Source organism: Haliotis rubra, unplaced genomic scaffold (assembly GCF_003918875.1).
Source record: "Haliotis rubra isolate DU_JTF1 unplaced genomic scaffold, ASM391887v1 Scf467, whole genome shotgun sequence".
Lineage (NCBI taxonomy): Eukaryota > Metazoa > Mollusca > Gastropoda > Lepetellida > Haliotidae > Haliotis > Haliotis rubra.
The window spans coordinates 710,758-723,704 of record NW_025767154.1 but is presented as its reverse complement, the minus strand read 5'-3'; the positions used below and the strand labels follow the sequence as shown (position 1 = coordinate 723,704).

The 12,947-nt window shown below is 41.6% G+C and overlaps 1 protein-coding gene across 1 annotated transcript in view; it reads right to left on the bottom strand.

The window, feature by feature from the left end:
• The window catches only part of LOC124290487 (RNA cytidine acetyltransferase-like), a 204,524-nt gene that overhangs the window by 133,886 nt on the left and 57,691 nt on the right, over positions 1-12,947 (bottom strand). Inside the window, exons 10-12 of the mRNA XM_046727199.1 lie at positions 11,369-11,505; positions 10,715-10,851; positions 505-752 (exon numbers count right to left, since the gene is read on the bottom strand). Coding sequence (XP_046583155.1) covers positions 505-752; positions 10,715-10,851; positions 11,369-11,505 — 522 coding nt within the window. The remainder of the gene's footprint in view (positions 1-504; positions 753-10,714; positions 10,852-11,368; positions 11,506-12,947) is intronic.

Sequence of the window (12,947 nt, the reverse complement as noted above, 5' to 3'; positions counted from 1 at the left end):
CAAGGCTGTATCCATTTGATCCATGCGTTGCAACAAGGAAACTTGTACTGACAGCTGAATCTTTCTAGTGTGTCATATCTTGGCTTTCTTGGAAGTAAAAGGACAAGAGAATCACACCAAGGATGGGGCACAGAATGGAGTGTACTGGCGGGTCTATCAAGAAGAATTGTGTTGTGGGAGGTGGTATGAAACCAGGATCATTAAGACATGTTCTAAATTTGATTTCCACTCAACATCAGAGCACTTAGCAGCAATGCAATATGTGTGATTGAATAAGGATAAAAAAATAATCATCGCCTGAGGTCGTTGTTGTTTTAAGCAACATTCTGCAGAATTCAATCTTTACCAACTCTATAAAAAGAAATCCAATGGATGAAAACACTTTCTATGTTGCTAGGTATGTTGAAACAAAATTACCTCAGTCACAGTATGTAAATATTTTATCCACATAAGTCACCAACCAACCTATTCAATTAACAAATGAAAATAGATGACTGTACTTACCTTGTAATGTGAGGCGACACAGAGGGACATGACTCTGTGAAGGAAGGCCTCTGAAGCCTTATGGTAAGAGAAGAGAGTTTCTCTGTTAACATAGTACAGGTCACATTGGGCTGGGACTGGGCAACCTGACAGGATGCTCGGAATGCTGCCAGATTCAAGGCACAGTATACTGTTCAACCAGGACTCAACAGGGTCACCATCAGCATACCTTATGGACTCAGTCAGGGATATCTCATGGAGAGCACGTCCTTCAATCAGACAACAACAGACACATTTTCAAAAGCTTTCCAACATTTAATTACACTCTTCGAAATTAACATTTGTTTCATGCACAAGGAGACACTCATCACTGACATGTTTTTTATGAAGAGTGTTATATGGCTACTTCTTTCAATTACTATGGGGCATGTGGTAACCGAAGAGTCTCTCACCGTGTACATATACATGCACTCACCTCAAAAACAGGGTACTGTAGCTAACCTAAATACGTAGTTCATAGTTGAAAATGCCAACAAAGGGGCCTCTGAACAAAATTTGCTGTCAACTTCGTTCTTCAAACATAAATACAGAAAACAGAAGTATTAACAAACTAAATTTCTAAAATGATTATCCGCAACAATGAATATAATATTGTAAAACATTGTTTCAACACCTCCAAATAAGTAACCAATAAGTGTTACAGGCGAATAGTTGATCAAACACCATCATATTTTCCCTGGTTGTTTAACAACAACCACTAAAATTCAAACAATTTGAACCCTGTATCATCTTACATTCTAGAGTTCTACTTCCTCATTCTGGCAATAATAGAAAAGATGTCTCCAGAACCAAATATGCATTTAGAGAGACAGTAAGAGCATTACAGTACAGTATCCTGTTCCAGTGAGCAGTGTTTAGACCAACAGGAAGTAATCTTTATCAGCTCACGCAAATAAAACATCATCGGACACGGGGTATATAGTTGCATGTTAACTATTACTGAAATAGCTCATTCTAGCACCAATTTCACTCACTGTGTATAGTTTTAATATGCACCGTTCCATTGTCAGTTCCTGCCTTGGTTCCACTTTACATTGATTATGGTGTACCACAAATCATAATTACAAGTTCCATCAAGAACTGTTTTGGAGTACTACTACGAAAACAAGCACAAACAACATTTTTGGGATAAGTTATCTCAAAAAGATTACAAGAGTCATCAGAGGATGATATATCAGTTACTTAAAGTCCAACTTGATTTTTTCAGACTAAGTCCAAATCATTTCCATGGAAATCATGAAAAGTGCAAAAGCCAAAAATCCATTAATAGCAAACGGCACCACTTCAAAATCTGTCTCATTTATCTTCCAAGTTCTGTTGAAAGATATTGAATAGTTTTCAAGTTGTGCTCCAGAAACGAAGCCCACCCCTCCCTTTTGAGACTAAGTCCCAAATGTTTCCATGGAAACCAAGAAAAATAAGAAGGACAAAAATCTGTAAATAGCAAAGTTTTAGGTTCTGTTTGATATAACTACCAATTTTTGTTGAAAAATATTGTACGGTTTTTGAGTTGTGCTCAAGAAACAAAATGATTACGGAGACGGACAGACGAAGTGTCGACTATATCAAGGACATTTCTAATGTGAGCGTAGACGGGTTGTTGATATCAAGTGACTGGATAACAATCCTGTTACCAGCTGAAGCAGGGATGGAAATAACCCATTGCCCGACGTCCGAGTCCAGTGTCCAGTCGGGCAAGCAAATTCGTATATCACACTCTACCGGCGTCCAGTTGACTGTCCAATGTTAATTATGTTGTTTATTTAAAAATTCAACAAGAGAAAACGTCCGGTATAGTTATCAGGGCAAGTGATTTCACATGTGCCACTGCACTGGATTACACTAGCAATTTTAAAGTTATTTCCACCCCTGTGAAGGGGTGTTGCCCATGCCTTCTGTGGAGTGCTCGCTTGACACGTATTCTGGCCGTAGCCGCACATGCCGTCCAGATTGCTTGCTCATTCACTATGACCTGGCCTGACTGTGGCATTTGGTCAAGCACATGAAATCTGAGCTGCCCCTGCCCCTGCCCTGGGTGCAGTAGTCAGCTGTACGGATTGGTTGGGAGCCGTGTCCGCGGAATTGCCATGGCTTCCCTGGGTGGCTTCCTGTTTGGCTGGCCCGACCCGGTCACCGTGGCCTGGTCAACTGGGGCACTGTGCCGATTGTGTAAAGCTCGGGCTGTCTTTGCCTCATGGGCGCCGTCAGATAGCGGTTTGGGGAACTGTGGCCGCGGTTGAATTTCCATGGCGTCCTGGACGGGCTTCTGTCCCATGTACCCACGCACTGTCCTGCTCATGCTACCCATAACTCTGAGGCTCAGAAATCAACATGGAGCATTGTTTGGCTGTGACGGGAAAATGAGCCATGCGTACCAGACCGAGAGCTTGAAAAGGATATTATTGAAGCTGTGATTTTGAAGGTTCTTTAATGCACTGCCAAATGATAATTTTAAATCGTCTTAAGGGGAATATAGCAGCGAAATTAAGGTGGTTAAATTAACACCGGCAGAAGCTGATATAACTGGTGACTTTGCTGAAGTATTAGGCAAAGTTTTAGCCTTTTCAACAGGCTCAGATGACGGGGAAAGATTAGCTATCCAGAAAGATCTGGCCTTGGACAGTTGAGAGTTGAAAAAATCCAAAGCCTTTTCCATCACTCATGAATTGAGAGAGTGATAAGAGTCTGTTCAGGGTGAAAACATCCCAAAGATCACAGCTTGACAGGAATTTCAAGTCTGGTTTGTCTGAGGTAGGCGGCATAGTGCAAGGATAAAGTCTGTGAATAAGTTCCAACTTCTATTGGAATGTCCATCCCAGTGTATAGTCTTCTGCAGAAGTGTCCATAGAAGGCACAGTTAATAATCCCTCTCCCATAACAAACTCCGGGGGAGAGACAGAGTAGGCACTGGGACTGTCCGAGTCCATAAGGTGCAAGCAGGATGATTGGTGAGTTATCCGCCATACCTGCCTAACGGCTTTTTCACTCTTGGCTAGCCTAGTGAACGTGGTCTGATCACTGTCCACTGGCTCAATCCCATTGGGATCTTGCGGCTCCATCCCGTTTGTGCGGGAAACAGTAGCAGGCCGAGCGTCTTACTGATAGTTGGGTCAACCCCAAGTGGTTGACGGTAGGGCCAGTGCAGCTTGCGCCATGGGCAAATCCTGCCTCTTGCCCGCGTCACTGGAGTCTGTATGACTGATTGCTAATAGGATCAGTTGTCTGATCTAACTGCAACGGTAGAGTTTGAAACCATTTATAATTTATGGCTTAAACAATAATGCTTAAAAATTATGGGAAGGGGAGGGGGGCACTGATTTTGTACATGACATTCAGGGGGCTCATTTACTATGTACATGCTTCTCCATTAATATCATCATCACCCGCCCCAGCCATAAATCATGAAAGGTCACTAAGAATTTTGCCTTGTTACATTACTCTATCTCTTGGAGGGACTGATTCATAGAAGCATAAATATGTAATTTTTAGAGTAAAATTGATATTTTATACTTATCCTGACTCATGCTCTTTTTGCTTGTCTTCTTCTTCTTGCGAACATAGTGGAACACTTGTATCTCCCTAATTGAAGCTCCCTTCAATGTAAAATCACTAATTAGTACTCACCACGAGTTACCTCCCTTCCACAAGCTCGGGAACGAGGGCGCCACCTCCACCCATGTGCCTCACTCTCTCCTCATATACTGAGCCCAACATTTGAATTTACAGGGAAATCCAAAGTGTTATGTGGGGAGGATGGGAGGGCTTACCTCATGAGTCAGGATAAGTATAAAATATCAATTTTATTCTAAAAATTACATATTTTTCCTTATCCTGACTCATGCTCTTTTGCTTGTAGAATCCGGACGGAAAAGGAGGTGGGAATATATAATACTTTGGATTTTAATAATTAGTGATTTGAACTGTGATGATTGTAATAACCCTATGGGAACTTCATAAAGGCACTGAACTGATGAATTCCTGCTGCTAACTTATCAGCTGCCATATAAAGGTTATTACAATGTACTTATTATGATAAAGTATATATAACATTAATACAATGCTTAAGACTAATAGACTTAAGCTTGTTAATATGCTAGTATAAACTCCTTAGAGTTTGTTAGCTAAAATACTTTAAGATATAAACATAGTACTAAGCTTAAGATATGATTAAACTTAAGCTAATTATATAATAGCAAAACTCTTTAGAGTTTGTTAGTTAATATACTTATATGATATAGATATAATGCTGAGCTTAAGATATGAATAAGCTTTAGCTACATATATAATAGCAAAACTCTGTAGAGTTTGTTAGCTAATATATTTTTACAATATGAGTATAGTACTGTGCTTAAGATATAATTAACTTAAGCTACATATACAATAGCCAAAAACTCTGTAGAGTTTATTAGCTAATAGATTTATAATGTAACCATAGTACTAAGCTTAAGATAAGATTAGACTTAAGCTAAATGTATATAGCTAAAAACTCCTTAGAGTTTATTAACTAATATACTTTTATGTTATAAACATAGTACTGAGCTTAAGATATGATTAAACTTAAGCTATATATATAATAGCAAAACTCCGTGAGAGTTTTGTTAGCTAATACATTTTATAATGTAACCATACTGCTTAAGATATGATGAAACTTAAGCTAATTGTATAATAGCAAAACACCCTTTAGAGTTTGTTAGCTAAAATACTTATATGATATAAACCTAGTATTGAGCTTATGAAGGAAACCTTAAGCTACATATATAATAGCAAAAACTCCGTAGAGTTTGTTAGCTAATACATGTTTTAATGTAACCATAAAGCTTAAAATATGATGAAACTTAAGCCCAATATATAATAGCAAAAACCTCTTTTAGATTTTTGATAGCTAATATACCTATATGATATAAACATAGTACTGCGCTTAAGATATGAATAAGCTTAAGTTACATATATAATAGCAAAAACTCCGTAGAGTTTGTTAGCTAATACATGTTATAATGTAACCATATTGCTTAAGATATGATGACACTTAAGCCAAATAGCAAAAAACTCTTTAGAGTTTGTTAGCTAATATACTTATATGATATAAACATAGTACTGAGCTTAAGATATGAATAAGCATAAGCTACCTATATAATAGCAAAACTCCGTAGAGTTTGTTGGCTAATATATTTTTACAATATGAGTATAGTACTATGCTTAAGATATAATTAACTTAAGCTACGTATATAATAGCCCAAAAATCTGTAGAGTTTGTTTAGCTAATGCATTTATCATGTAACCATAGTACTACTCTTAAGATATGATTAACTTAAGGTAAATATATAATAACAAACTCTGTAGAGTTGTTAACTTATATATTGTATGATGTAATAATCATAGTACTGTGATGATAAAAGGAACTTAAGCAAATTATATATAGCATGTAGCTATTTAGTACTGTTATAAGATAAGTAGAAATCTGTAAGATTGACTTATCTTCTCCGAGGAACTGTCAACTGTTGTGCGAGGACCATGGGATCGAATTGGTGGATACCTGAGACGTCCTCGGTGGTGATATCTCTCAGATAATGGTTGGCAACCACCATATCGGATCTCCTGAAATAAACCCTCCATTATTTCAAAACATTTGTGTAGATCAATTGTAGAAGTTAGCGCTCTAATATCATGAGTATTAAAAGCTCATGGAGGGTCGGATTGGGTCCATCCGTCTTGTATGCACGTAGTATGACAGTTCTGATCCAAATGGAGATATAGTACGTGAGACTTCATTCTGCGTAAGTTGATGATAGAGGAAATAATCTGTTGCATTTTTCCTTCCTGTTTGGTTCGGTGGAGATAAATTTACAGTGCTCTTGCTGGCCATCATGATAGAATCATCGTATCATGGAGTCCAAGTATGTCATCCAGGCGTGTTCATAAACCTCACTTGTGAGGTGTTGGAGCACTATATTCAGATCCCCAAGTTGGAGCGTGAAACTTCCGTTTTAATTCTCCAATCAGAAAGCTTAAGTAGGTTTACTAACCATCTAGTTGTGTTAGTAGCTTGATGATGAAATTCAGCTGTAGTCTGAGACGCTGTGGATTTAGATCCACTTGTATCCCGTCGTCTAGGTAATTCGCTGCGAAGTCCTTGACGATGTAGGTGCACAACCAGGTGTGTCTGTCCTCGTTGAACTTTATGTAAAATCGCCTGACTGCCGTGCCCTCGTCCTAACTTGACAGGGGAGGTCTCTAACCTGAAGAAAGCAGCCCAATCATGAAGGTTCAGATTAACTGGACTGTAAGGAGGCTTGCTCGTTCACTGATATATAGTTGTCACTTGTAACGTAAGTCTTGAACTGTGAACTAAGATCGACCTCTGCGTAGGTCGTTGTCCATCGCGGTCCAATCAGAACAAGGCATTTTGATTCTGTAGAATACCCCCGCTGTGATGTCACCGGTGTAGCAGGAAAAAACCTTGTATAAAATCTTGCCGCCGTTGATATTAGCATAATCGCCGGTCTTCACCGTAGCTTCCCCGGTTACCCGAGTGACCACGTGTTTCGAGGGTTAATGGTAAACGCTGAAACCTCCGGCCAAATACCTCGCTCTGTAATATTAATGCTGGGTAGGTTATTTTCCTGGCTGTCGTGAAAGTAACTTCAGTTTTGAATATAATTCCGACTTCCTTATATAAAGGTACAATAAACTTTCAAGTTGTCAGCTTGTAGACTGTATACATGAATGTATCGTCATAATTGTAGCATTAAAGCTGAACTTGTTGTACATATTTCTTCTCAGAAACGTTGACGATTATGAGTTATACTCGCTGTAACAAGGCTGCTGTTCAATTTCAATATTGAATTGTCTGCAGATATGCGTAATGGTCATGCATGTAGATAATCGTATCGTCGTCCGGGATTGCATATTCTAGCAATCTATACGGAACAGTTGATTTCTGTGAAGATCTATGAAACGTCGTTGACTAATTAATACAGCGGCGTTCTGTGTTGTAAATAGCCTGTGCAATTGTCTTCGTAGGCTTATAGATCGCATCTGGCATACAGTTGATAGACAACTTATGCGATGTCTTGAACGGACTGACGAAGTAGCTATATATGACGAAAGTGGCTAGTATATGGAGACCTTGGAGGAGACTTCCTCGGTGAACGCCGAGACTTCGCTGAAGCTCTCGAAGTATCCCTTCTAGATCTTCTGGGTGAAGTAGAGTTGGAGCCACTTAGCCTTTCGCGACCTTCCGGCTGGTATCGAGTCAAAGCCCGATTAGTATATATATATATGAGCGCTTGCTTCGTGAACGGCCTCTGTGTTTAACAGGATGTGGGGTCGGTGAAGCTACTACTCCTCCGCTAACGTCCCTTGTAACTGGTGAGGCTCTAGCTCCTTCGCTGAGGCGCCTGGGACTTCCTTAGCCGGCGTTTATAGTCCCAACAATATATGAGCGTTAGCTTCATACAGGGTGTGGTTCTTGCTGGTTCTGCATAAGTAGAGCCGAGTAGATCATCCTATCATCTTCAGAAGACGTGTCACGAAATCTGGTGATAAGAATCTTATTGATCGTTCTAGATCTATTAAGGCCAAGAACATACGCCTCTGGCGTTTGAACTTTCATGGCTTTATGGTAGGCTGTGTCCTCATTCTGTGGCACCGCAGCAATCGGGTCGATCGGAGGTACGGTGATGGTGTCTGCATCGTCTTCCTTCATCAGGTATGTCTGCGCCGAGTTGCCACTCTTGGAAGGTGAAGAGATCTAGGTTGTTTACCATCCAATATCGTATCTCAGCGTCTGAGAAAATGATGCCTCTATCATCTTCTATCCCAGCATCGCTGATGAGAGGTTGATGCTCTACTGATGGTGGACTGTGTGTTTCTATCTCTATGTCGGGTGACGTTCGGGGAGACCTGACTGTAGACTTGTGTGCAGACTTGTGTGGTGACCTGTGAGGCGATCGACGTGGTGATGTACGAGGAGATCGGCGCGGTGAACGGCGAGGCGATCGTCTTGGTGATCTGCGTCTATGGGTTGACCTTCTCGGAGACCTGTGAGGAGAATGTTGATAGCTTCGCTAAGCTCTTGTGTAGTCCCTCGAAGTCCTTCTGGACGATGACGATCTGTGGTCAGGTGTCCTTCGCGAAGCTTCCTCTGCGTCCGGTCCTGGGGAATGGCGACTTGACCTTCGCGAAGGCTTCCGTGTGGTCTGGTGGTCTGAGTCTGCATCTAAGGATGTAGCCGAGGAAGGTGATGATCTATCCCGCCTTCGCGAAGGCTGTACATCTGGGTCCTTCGTCGAGGTGGTCTGCGACTTCCTTCGCGAAGGTGGCTTCGTCGTGGCTGCTACGCTGACGGGGGGTGCCTCTGGGGTGTCGTCTGCGTTGGAACCTTCGCGGAGGCTCAGGCCCTGGGCTGGCTGCTTCTCCAGTCTGTAGTGGCCCTCCATCATGATCATGATTTGCCGCAACAGTTCATCTGGGATGGTCTGCGACGAAGTAGTCGGTGCCCTCTCTGCGATGTTAGCGGTGGGGCCCTCAGGGAAGTCGTCTGACATCAGTGTAGAGACATCAGGCTGCATGGCGATCTCTGCTGATGTCATTGTAGCTGTCACCGGTCGCTTCTTGTGGCGTGCGTCGGGGATGATGATCGGCTGATCATCGTAGAGGCCCAGTTCAGCAGCTGGAACAATCTCGGTTGAGAAAGTCCTAATAGACTTCGTTGATTTCCCCTCCGAGGTCGACGCTGCCCTTGGGGTGCGAAGTCTGCGTTGAGTGTTGGTAGCGACGGGACCTTCAGGAAGATCATCGAATATCAGCATTGGTACATCAGGCTGCATGTTGATCTGCGCTGACATCACTGTTGCCGACATCTGTCATTCTTTTGATGTACATCAGGTATGATGATCGGCTGATCATCATACAGACCCAAATCTGCGATGGGAACAATCTCAGCTGAGAAAGTTCTAGTAGACTTCGTTGATTTCCCCTCAGAGGTCGATGCTGCCCTGGGGGTGCGAAGTCTGCGTTGAGATGCACTAGAAACCCTCTAGTCTTCGGCTGCGACGATGGGATGTCTGGGGAAGCAGGACGCTTCTTGGAGGCGGCGGACTACGTCCCACGCCTCTCCACCACTCTAGCGGAACACCACACGGGAGGGGGGTCGACCAACAGCAGTAGACTGGCGAGGGGTTCAGGTGTATCAGTCATGCTAGACTCTGCATACGCGACCTATCTGCTGCGCGTCTCAAACGCAAAGTAAATATTTATAAAAGGCAGAATTGGATAAATTAGTACCGCAACTGCAACGTGAATAAAATGAACATGGCGCAGTACAACTAGGGCATATTAAATGCGTGGTGAGTACTAATTAGTGATTTTACATTGAAGGGAGCTTCAATTAGGGAGATACAAGTGTTCCACTATGTTCGCAAGAAGAAGACAAGCAAAAAGAGCATGAGTCAGGATAAGGAAAAATATCTTGTTTAAAGGACAAGAATAAAACCATTATAGATTCTTGGATTTACTCTTAAATTCTGATTTAGTAGAAATCGTAGGGGATCGAGAGGTGGACTTAGAGCTTTTAGAGGGCTCGTAAAACAAGGAAAACTTCCTTTTCTTAGATAGAGCATCCATTTTTAAGCAGTCTTCCTTAGATTGTCCCTGACATAACAAACAACAATCTTGTAAGGAACACAGAGGTCCAGTAAGGCATGCGGCACATAATGAATGAGGGTCCAATTCTGACATTGCATTCATTTACTTGAAACATGATGTTTTGGCAACAAAACACCGAGTCCGATCTCACATAAATTCACACAAAGATAATGAATGCGATTGTTCGGGGTAGAAACTAATGCAACAACACTGACCCATATAATATGATCAATGTTGAAAACTTGGAAGAAACTTGGATCACTTCCAAAGCTTTAACACATCTTGTACGTGGCACATACAGAAAAATTATAAGGTTTTCATACAGTTGCGCTGTGATGTCACAGCAAAGGGACATAATCACTTGTCAACATAGGAATACCATGAAGGATAACTATGACTTAGTTTAAAATTTCATTTCCATTTCTGTATGGCAACCATAATCCATATGGAACGTTTACGACATAATTTCCCTGGTATTTTATGCTCCAATATCCTTAAGCTGATATTTGAGTTCGATTCAACCCACCTGTGGCTGACTGTCTTAATCTTGATTTTTCAACTGCTTTTATCTTCTGTACTTCTGTTGAATTGCCAAATGTTGCTGCTTGTTGGCGCAGTTGCTGAACCAGTTTCAAGGACAAAGACCGACCAGTGCCCTCATATCTGAATAACATAATCATCTATGTTCACTGAGGCAATGGATGGTGGGAGTCCTGAAAACAAGTTATTGTTACTGGACCTAATGGAGGCCATGATACCAATCAATCCACTGACAGAATGCCAAGAAGATATGTTACAACTGCTGGGGCACAATTGTCCACTTAATAGAGGCATAGCACATAAGTTACTGCTGCTGACAGCTAATCACTCACTGACAACAGCTTGAAAGACATGTTACAACTACAGGAGCCTATTCATGAACTGAATTCAGGCAATGACAACAAGGTATTGCTACTGGGGGCCTAATGAATGACTGGGGGGTCATGAGAACATGTTACAACAATTGCAAACAGACTAATCACCCATCAACTGCAGTCAATTAAGACATGTCACAACTGCAAAAGACTTCTCCATCAGTGACTGGAGGCTGTCACACAGGTTGCTGAGAATCCCTACAATGTTTGTATGATGTACAATAACTGATGATTTGAGTAGGTGATAATTACAGGGGGTGACTTACCCATTGACCGTGGAGGCCATAAAGACAAGATAAGGTCCCAGAAGAGATTTGACTAGAGGTAATGGTATTGCTGCGGCCTCGTCAATGCATACCAGCTCTGCCTGTCCCAGCTTCAGACTGTCTGATGGGTGGATGTACTGTAAACACACCACAGGGTATCAGATGTTTCAGACTTGGAACATTATCAACAATGACAAAACAATTTAGTATAAGACTTGATTGCCTTTGTACTGAAACATTTCTGAGTGCACGGGTTTAGCTTGAAAACATTTCCATGGTGTTGTGTTTTCTTTCTAACTAAGGGTCCTCCAAGTGCTATTGTCCACTTAATGGACAACAGGAACAACACACATTCGACTGGTACCTGTGTACAGACCGCCATCTCACTGACTCACTCCAAGATACTCTCAGATCTTGCAGATCTGGTAGAGGTGACCTGCAAAATTCAGAATTGGATATCATCAAACTTCCTTAAACTCAATAGAGACAAAACTGAATTCACGATGGTCGCGACCTCCCACCAACTCAACAAAATTTAAAGCCACACGCTCCGTAGCACCTTCCACATCTGTCAGGAACCTGGGTGTTCCAATGGACAGGTGTATGTCCAGCAAGACTCAAGCCCTAAAGACAGCCAGAACTGCAAACTTCAAACTTTGTACCATCAGAAAAATCAAAGGATACCTGGATGTTGATACTACCAAAACTCTTGTGTATGCATATGTCACTTCCCATCTGGATTAATGCAATTCTCTTCTGTGTTTGTTTCATGTTTGTATTTATGTAAAGCATCGCTGAGAAGCTTTCAGTTTGACATCAGGTGCTATAGAAAAGTATTATTATTTTTATCATCCACATTATTGGAAGCGTAGGCAACTTCATAATTTATACTGTAGTGCATCCATGTGTTCACTTGTTCTCTGAAAACTTTCTCATAAAAACATTTCCAAGGTTTGGCCTTTTGCTGTTAATCATGGGTAAACCTAAGAAGGGCTCAAAATCCATTTCTTCATCCCCTCAAAAACTAAGAATTGCTCAGCCTGTGGAAAATTAATGTCATGTAAAGATCCTCACAGAGATTGTTGGTAGTGTGTTGACAGTCCTTGCTCTTTTGTCTCCTGTTGTGAGGCATGTTAGCCATTATCTCCAACAGCTTTCGAGAAGTATGCTGTTGTCGTAAAAGAAGATGAAAAAGCTGGACTCCAGGACTCCAGCGAAGATGCCTGCAGATGTGGAGATGATCATAAATATCATTTGGACTCGGGTGAATTAAGTCCAAGGTGCTATGTCCTCCAAGTCTTATCAGCAGGAAAATGTTTAAATTTTAGTAGGGTACCTTAAGGAAAGCACTCTGGGATATCTGGGGGAGGGATGGGTGGGCTATTAGTGTTAGAGACAGTAATATCATTGATTACAATTACATCACTCTAAACACTTGACTGAAGAATCCCACACAGACTTGGTGGGTCCAGACTACCCCCAAACTAGCTTGGGAAATGAAACTCATAACACTGCAAGTACCATTCTGCTGGGCATAGAACCCTGTCTGGTAGGTTGCGATCCAGAGTAGGAGCAAGAG